This window comes from Anticarsia gemmatalis, chromosome 8 (genome assembly GCF_050436995.1).
Source record: "Anticarsia gemmatalis isolate Benzon Research Colony breed Stoneville strain chromosome 8, ilAntGemm2 primary, whole genome shotgun sequence".
NCBI classification, from domain to species: Eukaryota; Metazoa; Arthropoda; class Insecta; order Lepidoptera; family Erebidae; genus Anticarsia; species Anticarsia gemmatalis.
The window spans coordinates 2,380,211-2,404,223 of record NC_134752.1 but is presented as its reverse complement, the minus strand read 5'-3'; the positions used below and the strand labels follow the sequence as shown (position 1 = coordinate 2,404,223).

Sequence of the window (24,013 nt, the reverse complement as noted above, 5' to 3'; positions counted from 1 at the left end):
CCCGTGATGATGTGTAAGTGTAGTGTATACAACATTATTATTGAGGAATAAATTATCCATCAATATTCTGAATGAAACAGTTATAGGTGCCATCAAAGAATTTGATCAATTTCACAACATAATGATTTTTTTTAGGTCCGTAGGGCTCAACCTAATGCCTGTAGGAGTAATAAAACAAATCAAATAACGTCAACGAATTTATTCTGCCATGCTTAAGTAATATCAAATCCAATAATTTGTATACAATTTAACTGTATCACATGATTTGTATATTTTATGTCAACTATTAATTGACTGAACAAACATGTGGGTAGTTTTGTAATCTATTACAATATTGTCGTGAAATCGTTGTTTATATTGTCCAGTGAACGAGGTATTTAAGTATACAATATGATAATTCATAAGCTTCTAAGGGGTTATCCCTTAGAAGCTTATGAAGAAAATATGTTAGAGGGCCAATTCTCATAATTTTTGTGATTTAAATTGACAGGTAATCGAAATGGCATAAATGCGTGGGTATTTTTTTTAATTTACGGCTTTTTGTAAGACTGAAACATTATTGTAGTACGATATTATATAGATCGAAAGTAGATTTTATAACTTTAATTTATTATCAGAATTGGCTTTCAGACAGTTTTAATTTTCACCAAAACAATGTATTTTTTTAACAAATTTGTATACCGCTTATAGCGATTATGTATTTTATTTCTAAACATTTTATTCGGTGACCATTAAATTTAAATAACAATATCAATATTTAAGTAATAAATACAATCAAATTGACGTTTTGAGAAGCAGAACATACATTTATAAGTACATTACATTTTGTAGCGAAATTGAACTTTATAGTTAAAGCGTTAGGCTACAAACACACTGACGGATAACTTCCATAGCGCCTAGAGCACTTCAGAACTAAGCTCTAAATGGCTAGCAGCGTTGTCAGATATTTTGGACTAAAACGAATCTTCTGAGCCTATATACCTGACTAAAGCAGGACTTAAAGAAAACAAAGGCCTTTTTTGATCTCAAAATCACCAAATAACCACAAAAATCAGAAATTGACTTTTAATTTGAGGTCTGGCAACACTGCTCGCTTAACTCTAGACTCTATGACCTAGGCGCTTAATGGCGGGCTGTCAGTGCCTGTAGAGTGTAGCCTTAAAGTTAAAATCGATATAATATTTTTACATATTTAACACATTTACATGCAATACGATGATATCAAAATATGAACATTTTATATATTTAGCATTTGTTATTTACACAACCGTTGTAGGAACGATGTAACATTAAATATAAGTATAATATTTACTTTTCAAAAATATGTATTTACAAAGAATAAGTATGAACTATAGAAACAGGATTATATAGCTCATTTTGTTGAATTAAGATATTTAATAAAATTTAAAAGATGCGACCTGGAAGACTACATCCATGTAATAAATATCTTATTTGTAACTTATATAAATAAAATACTAAATACAGAAATAAAATCCATTGAACGAAATTACACAATTGTATAAGTAAGTATGTAAATAAAAAGTGGAATGCATCATATTTTTAAAATTCATGACTTGTAGTCACTGAAACCTTACTCAATTTTGAGTAACGCTTCTTCAGTTCTTCAACTTGACTACCGTTTCAGTATTAGGCTATAGTAATTGCGAAAACTTCTTAGAATAATAAATAAGATGTTATACATTGTTATTACAGAATAAATAAGTACTAGATGTCAACAGACATAATCTCAAATGAAATACCCGAAATTAAATGAAAAGACCTGCAATTAATTTTAAATTTCAATGCTCGCTAGCCGATTGTACCGACCATAGAAAATCATGCTACGATAGTCGTCTACAGAATAGTTCCAAAAGATGTATTGAGTAAAAAGTCCCCAATTAATCAGTAAGTAACCTAACCTTTAAATTTTCAATCGCGTATAAGACCCGTTGCATTATAATATTAAATTTACTTCACTTCATAAAAATCTATTGCATTGTTTCATAAAAGATTTGTATACTTAATTTTAACTAAAACGTTCATTTTATCTCGCTGAGTATGTTGTGTACAATAATACATTGTACAAAAATTATAACTATCGGAATGTTTGTAAAACAATAGAGTATTCTTATAAAATATTTTCATTACCTATAAATAAAATCAAATGGTATCTTAAACTAAAATATCTTGCAATATTTACAGAAAAATTGCTAACTAATAAATTTTGTTTATTTAAATTGCTATTTAAAATAGCTTTTAAATATAGCAGTAGAATTTTGAAAATAGTTTTAAAATGTTTTTTTTGAACATTTATGTTAATATAATATTGAGCAAATGCAAAATTGCGCAGTTGTACCTTTGCATAGATGATGTTTTGCGCAAACCAAACGTTATTGAAATATGGAAGATTTTGTTTAGCTTCACCTAAAACACTGATTATGAAGATTTTAAATAAATCGGAATTGTTTTAAAATGCCTTAAGACGTATACTGGAAGTATTAAAATAGATATTTAATAGAGCAATCCTGATTTATGAAATGATTTCTTACTAGACATATTTTAAGGGAAGTTTACACATAATAATAGGTATGTTTACTCGAGTATTTTCCATAAAGAAGAATGACAATAAATTCATTCATCTTCGTTTAGTGCATAAAACATTATGTAACAATCTAATTTCAGTTTCGCTCTATTAAATATAGTAAATTTTATATTTGTACTTTATACTGTACACAGATATAGGAAGCCATAGTGTAAATATAGTTCTAATAGATAATTTTAAAGGTGATTGAGAGTGATTTCACAACGGCCATATTTTACTTAAGATACGTACACGTGTACGTATAAACGTGCACGCACATGTACGTGCAAGGAAAATATACTCGATGTAAATAAAATCTTACGGTGCTTCTCTCCATCAATAATAGTTTGTAATAACTTCTCTTTAGTAAAAGACTTTAGAGACGCGAGTAAAGATTTTTCAACTGGGTACTTAATTATACTCAAATCAGCTACTCTTTATGAAATGTTAAAACACATTTTAGTATAGAAATATGATGACGTCAGTTTCGTATTCTCGTTTAAGTATAGTTATATTCAAGATATAACTATATTCCTGTAGAAGGAAAAGCTCCTGTAGAAGGAAAAGCTCCTGTAGAAAAGCTTTACTGAAAGTTAAGTTAATTAAATCGGCTTGATGACGAGAAGCACCTAGTAACCGACTAACCAGCGGGCTTATCACGTATCTCAGTTGACAACTATTGTACGTCAAATTAATGGTCATTATCCAGTACATTGCTGCTTTGACGTAACGTGTTAATCACTATAATCTAAGAAAGAAAACAATGTACAGCATACATAGTGTCTGTCGACTGAAATACGTCATAGACAGTTACCCTCTTATTCATAAAAATATATGAAGTTAAGAAAGGCTTATAAAGAGTTTTGTTTCTTTCACTCCTTAGCGGAATGAAAAAGAGGAAACATATTACAGTAGCATTTTAAATAAAATAGGTTTATAGTGTGTTTATGAATAAGAGGGTTACAGTTTGAACGCTCTATAACTCGCCCCTATATCACCCTCTCACAAATATCTTTCTAAGTAATATATTTAACAGTTTTCTGGCCTGATACTAAGGTTTCACGTGGAGGTACTCGGCTACGAACACTCGCATGATTTTGTTCAAATTCTCGATAGTTTTGAAGTCCAGCGCGGAGAGGTCGTCGGCCGCCGTGTGCCACACTGACGGGAATGGAGACGGGATTATGTGGAGAATGTCCACGTCTGAAATAGAAAAACATATTTGTGATTAGTTCAGGTTACTCATGAAATTATACTTTTTATATTTATCAATCTAAAAAAAAAATATCATGGTATTTTTTATGTTATATCAGAGAATAAAGGCACAGGTATATGAAATGCATTGTATGCATTCATATTATTTACAGGTTACTAATTTTTGCGAATATTTAAATGAGAAATTAAATAACCCTGTAAGCACGTTGGCAGAGTCAGAAATGGATCGACTAAACTTAATGATTGGTAGACTGTTTCTTAACACTACCATCTCGATCTCAGGAACAGACAAATAGGGAAATATCTCATGTTATTTTTAAGCCCAGACGTCAGTTGTGAAAGTAAGTATTACCATAATTATTTCTAAAAGTTTAAAACCAGAAGTAACCTAGTTCATCTGTCTTGTCTATCTCAGAAATCAAATATAAATCAACAATCTCAACCTATCTATTTAATATTAAACAGTGACAAATGGTGGCCTAACCTTGTGAACTTATAAATATCATGAGCTGTGTTCATGCGCATTCAATGTCACGTTGTACTTTCATATTGACCTAGGATATGACACTGAACACTAACTGATGAAGGGACATGAGTAGCTTATTTATATTAAACGATCTACTGCTTTATGCTAGTGTTTTGATTTTTAAGCCTTTACGGATCTCTGGGTTAAGGACTAACAATACGTGGACGGTGGCCAGACGGAATATGAGAAATAAATATTTTTCATGTAGTAAGTGGCATTTTTTGGATTTGATTTTCATTACTGAGTCGGCATATTTTTCAGGAATGCATATCACCCAGACCCGTTCATTGTGGTATATTTATAGTTTAACTGCTTTTATTTTGAGAGAAACTTTGCACATTAGTTACCTACAATAATAAAGTAGAAGCAGATAATCAATATGAACAGTGCCTTTAAGATATCGGTCAAAGCTGATTGCCAAATTGTATTCAAATCATTGCGCTAATCCGTATATATAATAAACAATCATTAAAATGCGTACCACGTATTCCCTCTTTAAAGGTGGGTCTAGGCGAGAGAAGCCGAGAACGAACGGAGCAAGGGCCGAGCACAAATTTCTAAGCGCTCTTGTTCGTAACTCGTAACTCTAAAATAGAGTATTGCACTCTAAATAGCAGAAGTTTACTCTATGATCTATAACACTAATAGACGATACTAACATGTTATTTATTATAGCGCTAACCACCAGGAAAATATGTGCAGCAATATGTACAAAAAATATATTTTAAAAAGCATCAATAGTTTTTTAGGGTTTCGTTTCAACAAGGTAAACCGGGATCCCTTTTACTAACGCTTATCTGTCTGTTTAGTAACGTTCTCTATATTTTCTCTATTATCAAAATATGCTATATTTTTCTAACAAAAGATGGTAAATCTGCTCGTAAGTCAGTCCACACTACACGAATATATTGTGTTCGACCTGTGCACGGCTCCTTAGACGTGAATCTACCTTTATGTTTAACATGCAACAGCTCTAAAGACTCAAGGTTCTATATAAATAGATCTAAATTGTAAAGTATTCTAAACATTTATACAATAGTATTCGTTTATTTATTGTTTCTCGATAACATTAGTAGCGCTTACTTTACATTTAAAATGAAAAAAATAACATGAATTACACGTTCAATTTCAATAATGTTTATAAAATTGCGTTGAATTTCAAATCACACAGTAAATACGATTTTCCATACCAACGATTTAGTTCAGATTTTTCCAACGCCGGATAAGTATTAGGTCGGGGAAAAAGTATTTTCGCATTATAGTATGTAAGAACTTGTAATAAAATCTCTTTAGCTTCAAGAATCACAAATTACGGTACATTAGGTTTCTTTCAGTGAGCTCGTGAGGTACCCAAATATCGAGCTTTTTTTGTGTAGAGAAAAGATTTTATTCCAAGTTCATACATACCATAATGCGAAAAGACTTGTTCCCCGACCTAATATTTTGACGTTAATGTTAGATAGCATTGTGTAAGTATATGTATGTATGCCTGTTACGCTATCGCGGCTAAATAGCTATAGGTGCCGATTTTAATAAAATCTTGCATGGAAATATTTAAAGAGTTGGAAGCAAACAGTCATTTTTTAGGAACACATCTTTTTTACTGAATTTACACGCAAGCGGACCCGTCCATCTAGTGGTCTATATATTATTATCTGTACCTATACCAACATACAACATAGCTTTTAATTGAAATTGGCTCAATATTAGATAATCATGCAACACGTAACAATACTTCCAAAAAAAGTATGCAAGCACAATCAAAATCAGTACGATATCTTATCGAACATCGATATGAAATCTTTGGAATAACCGAGACATAACATTGACTTATAAAATGCACTATCTAGACTACCGTGGCGATTGTGCGTGACCTATCTACGTCACTGCTACGTGTACTATAGAAATAATTTAAGTAGACATTTTAATAAGTGTTATCCATACTAATATTATAAATGCGAAAGTAACTCTGTCTGTCTGTTACTCAATCACGCCTAAACTACTGAACCAATATCCATGAAATTTGGTATGGAGATATTTCGATACCCGAGAAAGGATATAGGCTACTTAGTACCCTGGGAAAATGACGCATTCCCATGGGAAAATTCAGGTGGTGGACGAAGTCGCGGGTAAAAGCTAGTATATTTATATTTTAAAAACGGTATTAAGATATTGATAGACTTGGCTGGAATCAATTTGGAAGTATGGTATTTAGAACCCGATAGACAAGCTAAAATAGGTTCTCAAAGTCGTGCTAAGTTGATATCGCACCATTAAAGAAAGAATGACTTAACACTGAACCTACATCAAGGCTTTTACGCCTTTATTCATCTAAATATGTATTATCAGTCTATTAATATTATACGTATCTTAATCACAGATATGTATTATATTAATAGATTAACAGATTAGAGGCGCTCATAGCCAGTTGTGCTCACCGGTCGGTAAACGATCTGTGGGTTAAGCAAACGTTGGTCATTCTATAGATGGGTGACCGCATAGTGGTATAAGAACTCCGTGTTCCAGAGGGCACGAAAAATGTCGGTCCCGGTTGTTCTCAATCAAGATAAGTTATGCTTATCGTTAAGACATGTCAAAGCCTCTAGGGCGGCTTGAACAACTTTGACACTTCACAGTAGGTTGACCACTAACCATACGATAGATTAATAGAATCACAGATTTGCCGACTTAAATCGGTAATGAACAAAAGAAAGAATTTTACTCATTTTCCTGAATAAAAATACATCCCAGATTATAAAAAAATATATAAAACAAGTGCGGTACTAAATAAAGGAACAGATTTTGGCTTCGGTAATCCACTCCGTTTTCGTTTTAATATAAAAACACCCGCCATTTCCCGGATTTACGAACCTACGCACGTTGCCGCCTCAATGAAAGCATGTATTCTTAAAAATATAAGAATCTACATAAAAAAATATTCTGGGTACAAATATGTACATGGATGTATAAAATCATAAAAGAATGTTAGATATCTTTTTGATTTTTATCGAAAGAGTAATTTGTCACTTGCTTTTTTTTTATTTACTTTTTCGTTTGGATATAATATTGCTATTTTTCGAAAATTTGTCTTTTTTTTTGCACTTTTCTGCTATAGTTAATGTACAACCTATTAGTCTACTTTCATTGCTCCCCTAAAGCGTGGATATGATCAACTTAATTGTTATTAAGCGGTCGGTCATTTATGGAATGACCGCGCCATAGATTACTTAACCCTCTACATCTTGTTGACCCATACATGAAAAAAAATATCTGTTTTTGGTTTTTGAAAAGACAACTCCCGCACTAAGATTTGCTCTTGTGTCGCGGGAACTTTTACAAACATAAAAACTACGGACACAGAGCACAAACAGACCCGAAACAATTATATGTGGATCGCAAAAATAATTATAATTGCTCCGTGTGGGAATTTAACCCACGACCTCCCGACACAGTGGTATCGGCGTGGCAACCAAACCCACTGCGCCACGGAGGCAGTCAAAATCTGGGCAATTCGAATTCCTTCCTCATTTTGCGAAGATACACTTGCTCAGCAGTAGGACGGTAGTGGTACCTATCTACTCCCATAAATAGGTACTAGTCTGATTCCTGCGGGTACTCCCGTTATCGCGTGTAATTACAAAACCGGAACTAACAGATTAACTCAGTATGTATTAAACAAAACTGATAATAACGTAATAAATTCAAAAGCAATTCATAATAACAGTATACAAATGTCTAATGTTTAAATTATAAGGAGTATATGAGTATACGTCACTTATAATTTAAATGCAATTCTACATGCATAGTATAAATACGATTGGCACTATTGCATGGCCACTTACATAATAAGTGTGATGACTTATTACACAAGGCAATGCAGCATTGTCTGTTGTTTAGTCCATATTCATACACACAGCCTGGATCATCTTCTTGGACATGTCATTATATATTATGCATATTTGTTCTTTATTTCAAATCTAGAATTCCTGTTTTGTACTAACCAACTTCAAATCATCACCTTAATTTGTCAAATACAAACTTATATTCTCCTGGTCAATTCTTCTTTCACGGACTCCCAATGAAAAGGTATTTTAAATCCATTTAAAATACCTTTTCATTGGAACATTAAACTCATATCACTAGACAAGGAAACAAATGCAGAGCTCTGGGCCAATTCTGGATTCCTTAACCTGAACCTCGCATACCTAATTGCATTACAAACAAACTTCTTTGTTTGCGTCAGGAACATGCATTACTGTAGCCCTGCCCCTGGGGCGCCACACAGGGGCAGGGCTCTCCCGTCGGCTAGACGTTGCGGCATTTGGACATACAGACTAAAAACCTGTCCATAGTTCTTCAACAGTCCATAACGTGGCCAGGACGCAGTACCTCCTTTCAGATACTCTGCGTGAGCTTATTCTAACTCTTTAAACAACTAAATTCTACAATACTCACTTCTCCTCATAAACGGAATATGGTCATCTTCAATGACAGCGCCAGAGCTCCTTAACCTGAAGTACGTCTGTTCCACCTTCCCTTTAGAATAACCCTCGAACTGGCTGAGTTCTGCCAGTCTCTGTTCGGCTACAGCGAGCCGCACGTACCACTTCTCCGTCGACTGGAAGTAGCTGAAGAATACCGGGTCTGGACAGCCTAGCAGGTCTAGGAGGACCATGACATCCTGGAAAGAGACAATTGGTTAATTTGGATGTAAATAGAAAAAACCTGGGGCAACTCACACACTATGGTAAGTAGAAAACTGATAAACATACTTATACTTCCAAATACATATTTATATAGAAACAGGCTTAGAAAAGATTATTATATTAGGTATTATATTATCGTTGTGAATACTGGGAATTTAAGAATTTTGTAGAGCGAGTCTTGTAGATTTTTGTGTGAGTGCAAGAAACCGAGATTACTTCGGCTAGTATTAACAAATAAATAAATATCTAGATTTTACCAATAAAGGTTTTCTATAAAATTTTGATGAGGTGGAAACTATATTTGTTATTAAATATCAACCCTACAATGATAATATAGTCAAATCCTCGAGACATACTTAAAAAATGGTAGTCATAACAAAACGTCGCTGCGTCGTTTCATTTTACAGTACGTAAGTACCTAACGGTATTACTGTAAGTTGTTGATCAAACACTAACATACGTATCCATAACTGTCTAGTATTAACTGTCTACATGATGTCTGCTTTGCTAAACCGCTGTACCGATTTTTATGGAATTAAGCATAGATAGAAATTTAAGATCTGGGATCAATTAATTTCCTTAAGTCAACTCTCGCACTAAGATTTGCTCTGGCGTCGCGGGGACTTTTATAAACTTAAACAACAAACACTAAGTACAACCAGACGCAAAAAAAAACAATTTGTGGATCGCACAAATATTTGTTCCGTATGGGAATCAAACCCATGACCTCCCGACGAACTGGTGGTACTACTTCTCATTAGTTTAACGAAATCAGATAATAATAATATATCAAACTTGTCCTAAGTTAAGTTATAGGACATTTTAACTCAATAAAGTTTGTTCGATAAAAAAAATACAGTCGAATTGAGAACCTCCTTTTTTGAAGTCGGTTTAAAACGGGAACAAATATAATCAAAGCAGTGAAGCCGTATAATGAAGTGCAAATGTAGGGCAACCTTGTGCCGAGGTGGTTGTACTGTTACATATTCAAGCGATAACACTGTACGTATAACTGAAGCTACATTGTATATAGAGTACATTGCACTATAAACTACTAAGCATAGAGAACAGAAGGCCTCAAGGCCTATCTAAATTTATATAAATCAAAGATGACTGACTAACATAGTGATCTATGCACAGCCCAAACCACTGGACGTATCGGGCTGAAATCTGGCATGCAGGTAGATGTTATGACGTAGGTATCCGCTAAGAAAGGATTTTTATCAATTCTACACCCAAAGGTATGAAATGGGGAATGAGAGTTTGTATGAAAATTCTGTCCTAAGCCACCACCAAACAACTCTTTCCTTTTTAAAAGACAACTCTTTCTTATTAAGACAATCCTTTCGTGTTTAAAGAATAAAGAGTTGCCTTTTACACAAGAAAGAGGTTGATTTTAAAAACAACGGGAGAAAATGAGGCCTCATGTGCCCTCTAACGCGCAGTTTTCAGACCCAATCTGTTTCAAATACAATCCGAGATTTCTACAAAGCAGTCCCACTAACTGTTACTACAGTTTACTGCGTCAAAGAGGCAGTAAACTAAAGCAACTAGGCCATGAGCGCCTAGGGCAAGCCTTTGTAAGATCAAAACTGATTTAATAGTGAATGTAGGAGCAATTACCCGATGTAACTTTGTCATCCTCCCCCGCACACAGCCTGTAATTAGCTACGACGTCAAATTGAGAGAGTGTACTGTAAGACTGTATCCCGATAAATATAGAATGGAATCTTAAGTTAGTTATCTTACTAGCTTTCAGCCCACGGTTTTGTCTGCGTAGAATTTCATCCCTTTAGGGTGGAATTATCGCTGATTGTTGGCAGCTCCTCGCATGATCAATTATTGTATCAACCACATTGTAAAACTTTTTGGCGATTGAAAAGAGTGGCCGTGAGTTTCTCGCTAGCTCTTCTCATAAGGCTCTACCCCCTTTCCGAGCTAGTGGTAGATTCAGTAATTGTAACGACTATCATAAGTGTCAATATTTGACCTAAATGAATAAATGATTTGATTTTGATTTTGATTTTGATTACCAAAAATCACTATTATTGCTCCTCTACACTTCCTAAGGAATCTTCATACCAAATTTCAACTTTGTACGCTCAGTAGTTTCGGCTGTGTGTGGTTCGCTCAGTAACGGAAGAGTTTTTTAGGTATAGAGAGAATAGGCTTGCATATCGACATGTTCGATTGTGCAATATTTATCGAACAACAAAATGGACTCAAAGCAATTACTTGTTCAGCTTGTGCCAAGTCATAATTCAGTTTAAACATTCAGACATGGCGTTGTCGAGCGACATTTTTCTCACATTCATCTACAAATATTTGATTATACCCGGCAAGACCGATTAATGCCGAACCGAATGTATCAAGCTTTAGCTAATAAGATACATTTCTTTTACTTGTTTTCTCGCGATCAAAAAGGAAACGATAAAAATACGCTCGTATTTAAATTATACCATGACATGTATGATAATCATAGGTGTATGAACTGGATTAACTCAAGAGTATGTAAAGCACTTTGATCATAATATATTTATATCTATACTAATATTATAAAATTGTAGAGTTTGTTTGTTTCGTTGAACGCGGTAATCTCAGGAACTTTTAATGCGAATTAAAAAATATGTTAGCGTTGGATAACCTATTTATTGAGGAAGGCCATGGGCTACATAACGTCACGCTACGACCAATAGGAGCAGATGACCATAAAAAAATGTTACAAAAACGGGGAAATTTATGACCCATTCTCTCTTATGTGATACAAGCGAAGTTGCGCGGGTCAGCTAGTCATACGAGTATATAACTAGACAAATATAAATAGGTTGGTCGAACCAGTGCTCTACATATTAAAATTGCAATTTTTATGCAGATTTCAAACACTTTAGATTGGATTATGAACACTCGTTTAATGATGATCGATTTATTGACGTCCATTCACGAGGTTACAATGATATTCCTACATTCCTACTATACTTACAAATACGCAAACTATTTGTATATTTGTGATTTTTTCAAGCCAAAACTACTTAATTAATCCTAATGAAACATGACACGTAGGTATCGTCCACTTAGTAGACAGTCTTGCATACATCAGTTGCTGACTTATGCACTGGAAAGCTGGCTGTTTTCTTCGGCAAATTTTTTGGACACAAACATGAATCTAATAGAATCTTGAATCTGTATAATATCATGCATTCCTAAGCTTCTCAGACTATAATTTATAATCTGGATTAACACTGCATACTAGTTAACTTAAGAAATCTTTTCATACGCACGAATTCGCGTGCAGGAACTAATACTGTAATGATTCTTATAAGACCGAGTCCTAAAGAATATAGTACCTAATTTCTTTTGAAAATCTTACTCATTTAGGTCAAACACTGATACTTATGATAGTCAATGATAGAGAGACTGAATTTACTGCCAGTTCGGAAGGTTTGCCAATGAAAGCTGGCAAGAAACTCCTAGCAACTCTTCTTAATCGCCTAGTGCTTTTATCTCGGAAACACGATCATTTAACAATCTACAGATCACTTTACTGTAACAGGAAAATGTGAGATAAATAAAGAACTTTGTCCCTCGCATTCCTATAGACCGTGGAAAGTCCCGGGAACCGGGCACCGTCGACACAAAACTATCTAATTATCTACAAGTGTCGGAAAGTCCCTATTTACTGGGTACGTTTTCCTCGTTCATTAAGCGGGTATACGAGTACGTGGGCTAAATAGCTAAACGGTTTTTTTTGTAGTTATCTCTTTTCGTATAAGTGTTAAGGGTTATACGCAGTAAGAAAAAATAACTATGTTTTCTACTAATATTATAAATGTGCAAGTTTGTGAGGATAGATGTATGCAAGTGTCTTTTTTTTTTTTAATTTGGTACACAGATAGTTTATTACCTGGACTAACATGTTGGACACTTTCTTCTCCGGGAAATGATTTCTGGCGGACGAAGTCGCAGGCAGAGTAGTTTCTTTATATTTTAGTTGGTATTGGTTTCGGGACTGTAGTCTAGATAAATTGTACAGGTTTGTTACTACTTTATGAAAATGATGGTTTTGTGGTGTTTGTGTTAGGTACATTAACATACATCCTTACACCATTTCGTGGTTCTACCACAAACTGGTGTAAAGATTAATAATAAATAGTTATATGCTTTGAACAACATCGAAGCTGCCACGTCGAGAAATAATCCGAAAAAAAACAACAAATTGAACCTAAATCAAGACATAACATATTCAAAACTAGTTACCTCAAATAATCAACAGTTGCGTGTTTATATCATAATTGCATAAGCTTATACCGACGCGTAATCTGAACAATGCTAAATACATCTACTTATCGTTTACTAATGAGATAATCGTGATGATATTATCATGACGAATATTGTTATTGATTATGTTCTGCTTAGTCTAACTGTAGTTAGAAAGGGCTAGAACTAAAACACGAATGAAAAGAAAATTCTTGCGATTCTCTACAGTCGGTACCAAAAAATATCGAGAATTTGACATTTTAAATGTATGGAACATTTAGTTTTTAAGACTAAAGGCGCTGAGGTTTTTTTTGAAACTGGGTTCAAATAAGCCGTCCAGTAGCCAGTTGTCTATTATATAATCGATAGGATTTTGCCTAGGAGTGTGCTAGCAAAATCAGTAGATGTTTTACTCTACAACTAGTAAGTTAATAAGAAATTAGTGTCAGTTATCAGATAATTTATCTGCTAGATGACACGACAGCAAATGTATAAAAAACTCAAAATTGCACCCGATACACTAAAGCCCTTCTCCCATTACGATACGCCCGCGCGACTCTAGTCTCGGAGACTAGTCGCCACGAAGTATCTCACATACATTTGTATGGAGACTACCAGTATCGTAATGTGAGAGTCTCCTAATGGGAGAAGGGCTTAACAGATACTTAGAAGTGGTAAACTCTGGGCTTAAGGCCTCTTCGTCAGATAACTTTATCAAAAGAATAGTTTTGACATTTCAGACAAATTCTTCAAACACTACCTGTCAACGTCAAATTGATTCCTCGAATACCGTTATCAGGTGGAAAACCCCCATCTTACGATTTACTCATATTTTAAAGACTTGGTAAATATTGTTTTAACTATCATAGATCATTATATAGCGATGATGAACGAACAGTCTCTGAAACTTTAAGGGAATTTATAGCCCATAGTGTTAGCATGAGACTTCTAAATATTTCCTGTACTCCGAGTAAGTAGCAAAAGTTAGCTTTCTTGAAGAGGAATTATATACAAACTAATAAACCAATTTATAATTTCGTTAAATATTAGTAAGCTTAAAAATTGATTCAACTTTCGTTGGTAGGTCTTTGTCAGAATTTTTTAGTTCCCGTTCTTTAGGTATTCTGAAAATCGCGATAACAGTCATAGATACATATAAATAATCTAATAATACAGAAATACGGTAGTAGACGTCCTACTGACAGTATAAATCCGATTACCTACCAGCATACAGAATACAGATTAGATTTCATAAGATCATGGCAACACAGCGGGCGGTCACAGCTGCATTTTATCGCAAGTTTTTTTTATTTATACCTACACGCAAAAAGTTTACTCGGCAACCTTGAAAATACTAAGAATTTTGACAAAACATATATCCTTTTGTTTACTTAGCTGTTCATTTCGCAATATTACTTCGAATTGTGTAACGTGCCCGGTAGGTACTTATCGGTAGGTTTACCAGCTATTATACGACACAAAAATTTTAAATGGTGAAACGTGGATGTATTTGGTACAACTCTGCCTACATCTTCGGGAATGACTGCCTTAATGTTACGTGCCATAGCACGTATTATGTCCATAATATGTACTTTTAATGAAGAACTTGATAGTAAATTGATTTTAGACAATCATGACATGTTATTCCCAGGGACACAAGACAAAGTCTTAGTGCGGGTGTTGTTCTTTAAAAAAAAAGAAGAAAACGATAACATGTTTTTGACAATCTAAAGAGTCCTAAATTAATAAATGTTTTGATTTTGTACATTATTATTTTCATTATTAAACCATACTAGGTTGAACTTAGATGTATGTATTAATTAGTCTTGTTTATAGTAACCATTGTTTATAATACACGGTAAATTTAAGATTCCTAAGAGGAGGATAACCGAATCATTGGGGACTATAAAGGCTGGAATTAATTAACACAAATCTAAGTAATTTCCTGTGAACTTCAAAACTAATTAATTTTATTTTAGAAATATTTATTTTACATTTTTATTGGCTTTGCACAATGCTTTATACCATGCGTCCGAGGAATTAACAGATCTAGGGCATTTACACACATAAAATCACACCTTCTTCCCATAAGGGTGGGCAAAGACCTGAGAACGCCACTTGGTTAGATCCTTACAAACCTTCTTCATAGCTTATAGTTATTTTATTTGCTTTAAACATTCTTACTAGTTGCTTCTAATTTAGCAGAGTGACTACTGTGTGTAAAAAGGCAATTTTGCCTATATTTAGGAGCCCGTACCTTAGCACAAAGGAAAAAAACCCTGTACAATATTAAAAACGCAATAAAAATCAAAACAACTCGCTGGTAAATAACCAAAGTAGGTAAATAAATATTTCAAGTTAAAAACAATAGTAAAGAAAGCCAGGTCGCAGTGTTATCGGTGAGTTCCCTACATGGCTACAATACTCCGTAGTGACCCGAGGTTATCAGTCGTTCGTGTGTACTATTCTGAAAGCGAACGGCTCACGAGTGATAGGTCATGAATACACGCCTAAATGACACAATGTTAGATAACGGTAGTTTACGTTTCGTAATATTAAATGTAGGTATATTAATTATATTAAACAATTAATAAGACATTATTTTACCGGTCAAGATATACATATGATCGTGTTATTTATTTTATTCTATGGTTAATAGTAAACCTATTAACCTACTGTCAAAGTTGTTTGTTAGTGCCTTCCGAAACATGGAAACTCGTAACTTAATACCACAATGTGGTCACCCATCTATAGAAAGACCGCGCCAAAGGTTGCATAATCCACAGATCGTTTACCTATCTCATCAGACATAGTTTTACCCGTACCAGAAATCCAAACATACCATGTTTTTTTCATATTTATGGTATCCCAACTAGCACACAAGCGCTATAACAAGCTGTACAATGGCCGGTTAAAGGATTTTTATAACGCCTTAGGCTCCTTAGTAAGAAGTATAGTGGTTCTATAAGCGGCTACAGAGCTCTTGTAGCGTCAAATAGGCCCATACTGTCCAGCTTATAGCTCGACATTGGATCTACAGTGGTCGTAAATAGTAATTATAATAGTACGTAGTATAGTAGTAATACAGGAGCGCTAAAATAAGATGAAGGTGGTATAATCGCGCTACAAGAGCTTTTCCGCAGCTTCGTGGCGCTTACCAGCTGTTGTACAGAGGTGGTTAGCGCCACGAGCGTTCGAAAAAGCTCTTGCAGCGCGATTATACCACCTTTACCTTATTTTAGCGCTACTGTGTAACGGTTATAAATGCTAACGCTCTAAATTAGTAATATAGTCGGTTTATTATGGTGTAAACTAAATATATTTTTTTTAAATGAATCATCAGTGACAAATGAGGAGACATTTTATTTTTACGGATTGGATTATTAAAATAACAAGTAGTCTATCGCTTTTATTTCTTTGTGTACGTGATATGAAAGTGCGAGTTCAAGTTTGCTGTCAATATATATGTATATTATCGTCAATATTTTCATGCGCCCTCAAAATATTCAGTTTTAAGTGCAAAAATTATATAGATATGTGGATTTGGAAATTGTATTTTGAACATAAATAAGACTTTGAGGGTTACAGATAATTTAATTAGGGTTATAGGTAATAAAAAATGATTTTAATTATGTTAACGTTACCAGGCTATAGATTTATATGATCTTCAAAAGATCGTAATAACCTCAAAAAGTATGTTTACCAAATGCTATAATGGCGTCTCGATCAAGCAGCTCTCAGAGTTGGTTACATCTACTCTAGCGCCTTAAGCTGTACAAAGGCTCTAGTGTTTGCTGTTGTAGACCTCAAGGTTTTGCAGTTGTGGCATAGGAGTGCTTCAATATAACTGTTTTGGTCGCACACCAGCATTTTACTCGTACTTTTAGGGGTCAGTCGTTGAATATTAAAATAGTTTGAAAATCTTTTTTATTTTATTTTATTTTATTTTATTTTATTTTATTTTATTTTATTTTATTTTATTTTATTTTATTTTATTTTATTTTATTTTATTTTATTTTATTTTATTTTATTTTATTTTATTTTATTTTATTTTATTTTATTTTATTTTATTTTATTTTATTTTATTTTATTTTATTTTATTTTATTTTATTTTATTTTATTTTATTTTATTTTATTTTATTTTATTTTATTTTATTTTATTTTATTTTATTTTATTTTATTTTATTTTATTTTATTTTATTTTATTTTATTTTATTTTATTTTATTTTATTTTTTATTTTTTTTTTTTTTTTTTTTTATTTTTTCTTTAAAAACAGTTGACAGACTGAACCACCACTGCACCTATGTAAATATATTATGATAATAATTTTAAGCTTTAGTATAAAGGTATATTACTCGGTTATAGCGCTTTAGGTGCTTAACATAATTCTGTAATCCCCATGGCTGTAAAAATGTTTCGAATGATACCTTATACATCTATTTGCCGTACAGAAGCCATATAAATATCTGATATAACGCTCAAGGCGCTATTAACAACTCTTTTATAGATGAGTAATACACTAGCCCTAAAAAAATCTGTTATAGAACCTAAGGCATTACAAAAAGCTTATTTACGCTCTTGAGCGCTATAAGCGCAACGCATAACTCCGTTTAAACTCCTTTATCTCCTAAAGTCCCCTTATACAGTTAACGGTGTTATAGAAGATTCCATTAACTCAGTTATACTTCCCTAGGCTGTCTAGCGATGCAATTACATGCTCATATATCACTATAAGTCATTAGTTTCCTACTAAACGGCTACTGTCCCGCCTAGCTGTTAAAGGGTTTTTTAAATAGCTAGTATACAACTTATAGAGAATTGTACAGCATTTGAACGACTCTTATGCAACTATCAGGCTGTATAACGACTGTATAAGCAGCTTGTGTGCTAGTTGGGATAGAACCTAAGATACGTACCTTAAACATTTACCTCATACCTACGTAAAAATATGCAAATCCAGTTACAATCCTCTCTAGTAGCTGGTCGATGCACATTAATTAAATTAAAGCGTATGGTATATTCTCTGCACATGCATATTTTTATCTTTATTTTTATAGTGCCTATCTGCAGTCACGATTTCACGATCAAGGAACAAATCAATGTTTCAAACAACAAATTATATATGATTTCTCAGTTGAAGATCAAGACGTAATCAATTATGTAGTTAATTTTACGGCTGATAGGTAATTCAGGCAGCTTTTGAAAAAACTGTGTTCCTAGGCTATTTACACGTGCATATTATCATACCCTACTTAATAAAGAAGAAGAAAATGCTACTAGCGTTTTGCAGCTTTTATATGCGTTTGTATTTAGCTCTAACGGGGAGGAAATAAACATTTATTTCTATTTGTTAAAGGCAAATCGATGATATGGGTTCAGCGGTTCAGCTACTCTATAAACTCTTTTATAGTCCTGAGTCTTAAATTCAGGACTAAAAACCGATTCATTACCTATATGCTACCATTTCTTTGAATTGTTTTATTTATGTTCAAAAATTGGCTTGTACGTTTTCCATGAAAAACGATTCCACAGTAGGACACTTATGGCTACCAGATAATTTGTAAATACAATTTGTCCTAATTTGTTTACGTAAATCACTTTTCGCGCCATGTCACTTAAAAAACAATCATTCAGAAACCTATAAACCTATTGAGATCTATTAGTAAAACGGACGATGATCTCAGTCGTTACAGCCGAGGCCATAAAAGTTAGTCTATTGTTTATGCGTATTCAAGAACCATGTAGAGATTAACTAATAAGGAAAAATATTTATTTTTTAATTTGTGCGTGATTGTTTTGACTACACGACAGGAGACAAAACATATTAGGTATATTTAAATGGTATATGTACATTATTGAGTGACACTTTAGGGCGATTTGATACCCGGGTCGGTAAAATAAATTTTGGTCGTTCTGGTAGAATATTTGATTATGACTAAAATTAATTTAGATATTTTTTATCTTTTTTATATCTCCAGATATTTTTTCATTCCTATATCTAAATAAAACAGGCTCGACATTTAAAAAAGGTTCTAAATTTTGATTTTATTTAACTGGATAGAAAAAAGTTCGGAACATTGAACTACAAATGAGGGCACTGCGCTTAGCTGACTGGAGTTATGACCATTGCCAGTTAAATATTAGATAATTAGTTGTTGCAGCTGGCGATTGGCGGGAAAAATCTATTGTATTGACCATTAGCCATATTCGACGAGGTGAAAATTTACTATTTAACGTTTACAAAAGGTGTAATGAGTGCACGGTTGACGCATTTGTCGGACTTTTCTATAGCTCTATCAATAATTACTGTTATCATTGTGAAGTGACGAATGCACGACACGGTCAGTCGCATTGAAAAATGATGAAAAGAAAAATATATATGGCAAATGCATGTTACCTACATGCATTTGCCATATACATTTTTCTATACACACAGTAACATGTGTCATTATCCATATTGAGAAACTTCCTAGTCTTCCTACAGTTATACTTAATTACTTCGTACATTATAAAAAAATAACATTCACGTCTTATTCAACCTGTATCAAAAACGCGTTGAAATCTGTTCACATGCAGGAGCGGCAGGAGCTACGGTGTCACAGCCAGCCAGATACATAGTAGACAAAATGAAAACATCCCTTCTTTTCCGTTGGGGATGAAAAATTAACATACGATGATACGACGATGTTGACATAATGAATGCACAGTTAAGTGGCTGACCGACACACGTCGTAATCTTGTCTACGATACCGGCATTATTTCTTTAAGTATAATAAAGTTACCGGCATCAGGTCGCGGGCGAGGTTGTCGTATAGACTCCTATGATCACACACACAATCTTCTTCTTGTCGTATAGTTAGTGGTTAACCTAGTGACAAAGTTGTTCAAGCCGCCCGGAAGCCTTTGACGTGGCTTAACGACTGTTATCTTAACTGACAACAACCGGGACCGACTTTTTACGTGCCCTCCGAAGCACGGAGACGCCCTGTTCTAATACCACTATGCGGTCACCCATCTATGGAATGACCGCGCCAAGGTTTGCTTAACCTACAGATCGTTTAACGACTGGTGAGCGCAACTGGCTACACACATAATGAGTCCGACACTAATCTACTATCTACTAAAAATCATCATAAAATTTACTTACAATCCTCTTCAAATGATTAGCACCATCCTTATACTCCTTCTCATCCCAGCTCCTGGCCAGGTTCCTTGCTCCATAGATAGAGTCGGTCGGTCCCCACTGCCTGAACGCCTCCTCTCCATCAAAGAATAGGAACATGAGGCTGAGCTTGTTGCTCTTTAGTGCGTCTAGTTGTGAGGCCATCACTTTGGCGAGGTTGATCATCATGGCGCATGGTACTGCTGAATCCGTTGCTCCTACAAGCGACAAGTATGATTAAATAAATTGCATTGCGTGAACACCAACAATTTTGGCTATAGTAAGGAACACAAATACCCTCCATTAATCAATTCAATAGGGTTTTTTAATGAGTTTCAACACTATTGAATAGATAAACTACTGCTAAATGTACCTCAGACATCAGGGGACAAAACACCAGCTAATCTACAATAGGCTCAAGGCCACTTTTATTGTACCAATTACAATAGTAAATGACTGTTATCTGATAGATTATAATAGGATATATTGAAGGATAGAAAGTTATCTGGATTATAGGATTTGTGTATGAATATCTATAAAATAGCTGTAAAACTGGATCCAATTGTATGGAAAGATTGTAAGAAGTATACAATATTCTACCAACATACAGTATGTACTGCCTGTGTAAGTGTGTATTTAAAAAGTGGAAAGCAACTAAGTCATTAGAAAGTTACATTTAAGGACTTTAAATGCTCAAAACAAACTGTACTTTAAAGAAAGTTTTACCTAATTATTATTTATAGATTGTCTATTAAAATAGTATATTAACTGCCATATACATAAAAATATAAGATGTTATAAAAGGCTTATAAGATATTTTGCTTCTTTCACTCCTAAGCGAAATGAAAAAGATAAAACATATTTTAGAAGTATTTTTACTAAAATAGGTTTATAGTGTGTTTATGAATAAGAGAGTAAGTGTTTATAAAAAGAACAGCAACTTACCAACAAAGACATGTTCCCTCATATACTTGCTATCATAATGACACGCTAAGACTAGATATCTGTCCGCATCCGGATTCAACTTGGCTATGATATTCTTGAAAGTTAGTACCCCAAACACAGGTGTGTGGTCCGTAAAAGTATCTTCAGTGACATCCCATCCAAGATCTCGCATTTGTGTGACAATGTAGTTGCCAACTTTCTGATGATTTGGAGTGCCTACTACTCTTGGTATGAGGATTTCGTTCAATATGGTTTTAAAGTGTGTCATGTCAGATAATTGGGCTAGGCTTTTTACATCCAGGTCTGTGAGTTCTTGGGCCTCATGGAAGTTCTAAAAAGAAGGATTAACTTTGATATTTTGCACAAATTTTAATGGTGAAGTTAAACATTTTAGGGCACCTAATGATTGCATAAAATAATATTTCATATAGAAAGTAATGTTATCAATTCACAAAAGTGTGAAATTGGATTTAAACCAAAATTTTAAGGCTTGGGAAAGTAATTACCCACTAATTTTTAACTGTTGTTACTACAAAGTATAAAAGAAAGGATTGTTTTTATTCATTATGTACACAATCTTTTGTATTATTGTTATGTACCTGCATCTCATTAAATGTATTAGAATTGCATAAACTGCTAAAACAACAGCAAAACATGGTTACTGGTTAGGTTTGTGAATAAACAAATATTTAACTCATTATTCTGGACTTTTTAATACTACTTACAAAATTTTGAGTTTCAAAGGTGGTTTCATTAGAATATAAAACATTATGAAACAGTACTAAATGAATTTTGAAAGGGACTATCCAAGAAAAAAGTTGTCAAGTTCTTCGACACAACTTTGACATCAATAAAACTATAGAAGTTTGTCAATAGAAACTTTTTAATAAAGTTGTTTGGCGTGATATCACTAAAAACAAGAAATAAACTCAATCAAAATAGATTTAGAAATAACCTCTGACCTTTTCTTGGTAGAATTTAAGTTTCTTCTCCGTATTTACAGTTGTAAAACATAATACTGCGATCGCAAAATACAAAATTGACTTCGACATCTTGTTAATTTTGTCTACAAAAACCAATCACTATTATATTTTAATCACTCAAACTATCTAGGAACACATTTACGGTGATACGGTTGCCTGCACTTAGTCACTGTTCACTAAATCACTGATAAAAACTATTTTTTACAAAACTTGTTTGAGCAACCTTTCACCTCCCATTCACAAGTCACAACTGATTTTGACAATTCAGCGCAGTGTTACTATATAAAAGTGACTTTTCCCTAGCCTCGCCGTGACGCATGTTTAATGTGAACAGAGTAGGTAATTTATTCTGCTTAAAAAATGTTGTTTATACAGTTGTTGTCTGAATGTCTTTATGCAAAATTAATATTCCGGTGTCTATAGATAGAATAAACACGTTTAAACTATTAATGCAAGTCATATTCCACGACTGATTTGGGAAGAGAGCCTCTATTAGTGATTTCCCCTTGTTTTCAGGGTAACATTTTGTCTGCGTATCCCTTAGAGACAAAGAATAACGGAAATATAGAAGGTCATGCAAATTTCCGCACTTTCACTAGACGTCTATAATCCTCCCTTTCTAGTATTTCTTTATTTGCTGTATGTAAGTTGACGTTATAATACTTGATTTTTAAAGTTATATCGTATCTGAAAAACTGATAAAATAAGCTTGTATTCAGTTAAAGAAAAAAAACGACATGTTATGGATCTTTTTTTACATTAATTTCGCACATGCTGTTCAAATATCCAACAAGGATATTTGAACAGCTAGAAGTCTGTGACAAAAATTTGGCAATTTGGCGTATCCGTTTTCTGGTATTTTCCTAGTCTTTGCTGCATGCTAATGACGTCACTAGCTTCTGAGTGACGTCAAGCACTGTCCAATCAAAGCAAAATGTGATTTTTCAGGAGTAATAGTGATGCACGCGCAAAAACAAAATAACAAGTATCGATAACACAGATAATTGACACCGACTACTTATATCTCTATCACCGACTACTTGTATCTATTAATACGAATAAATAATTTGATCGCTTTACGGATTTTTTCCATGGTGAATAGATAATATGGCTTGAATGTTATTTCTAACTAGAATGTGACTAATAGAATTGCAGATTGATAGATTGTACTCTTATAGACTATGCGGCTTAGCAAAAATGTGTCCATTAGGGCGGGCATAAATATTTTATTTATTTTAACAATAACAAAACATATTTTGTATAAAACGGCAAAAGAAAAAAAAGAAAAAAAAACATAAGAGCAAAATTACATTTACGTTTTATTACATATCGATAAATAAATAGCTTTTTTATATAAAGAACTTCGTAAACTGTTTGATCACTGTTTGACATCGTTATTAGTTCGTTATACCCACGACATAACAGTTAACACTATAGATATAACGATATATCGATTAATGAGCGACTCGTGTTATTCAGATCTCGCTATTCGCGTGTGGGAGGTTATTACTTCCATCACAGAGAGCAAGCAGTGGGCGGTAACAACCTTTTTCTTTCAGCGCGAACTCGTGTACTCCCCGGGGAAATTTCGTTAATATTTCTCGTTTTGAGGATATTGTTTTGCGACCTCATTGTTTCTC

The 24,013-nt window shown here is 33.6% G+C and overlaps 1 protein-coding gene across 1 annotated transcript; it reads right to left on the bottom strand.

The window, feature by feature from the left end:
• Window positions 1-184: 184 nt before the first annotated feature.
• LOC142974643 (glutaminyl-peptide cyclotransferase-like) lies at window positions 185-22,625 on the bottom strand. The gene is made up of 5 exons (XM_076117091.1): window positions 22,353-22,625; window positions 21,391-21,721; window positions 20,431-20,663; window positions 8,778-9,003; window positions 185-3,784 (listed from the first exon to the last, which is right to left on the bottom strand). Exons 1-5 carry the CDS (start codon window positions 22,440-22,442, stop codon window positions 3,633-3,635), a joined length of 1,032 nt encoding a protein of 343 aa, XP_075973206.1. The 5' UTR covers window positions 22,443-22,625; the 3' UTR covers window positions 185-3,632.
• Window positions 22,626-24,013: the final 1,388 nt, after the last annotated feature.

Bases quoted from the DNA above. Each gene is read 5' to 3' on its own strand.
- LOC142974643 (XM_076117091.1), bottom strand. From the start codon at position 22,442: ATGTCGAAGTCAATTTTGTATTTTGCGATCGCAGTATTATGTTTTACA. The intron at 21,722-22,352 runs GTCAGAGGTTAT...CCTTCTTTTTAG, and splicing joins TTAAATTCTACCAAGAAAAG to AACTTCCATGAGGCCCAAGA. The intron at 3,785-8,777 runs GTGAGTATTGTA...TTTCTATTTCAG, and splicing joins TATTCCGTTTATGAGGAGAA to ACGTGGACATTCTCCACATA.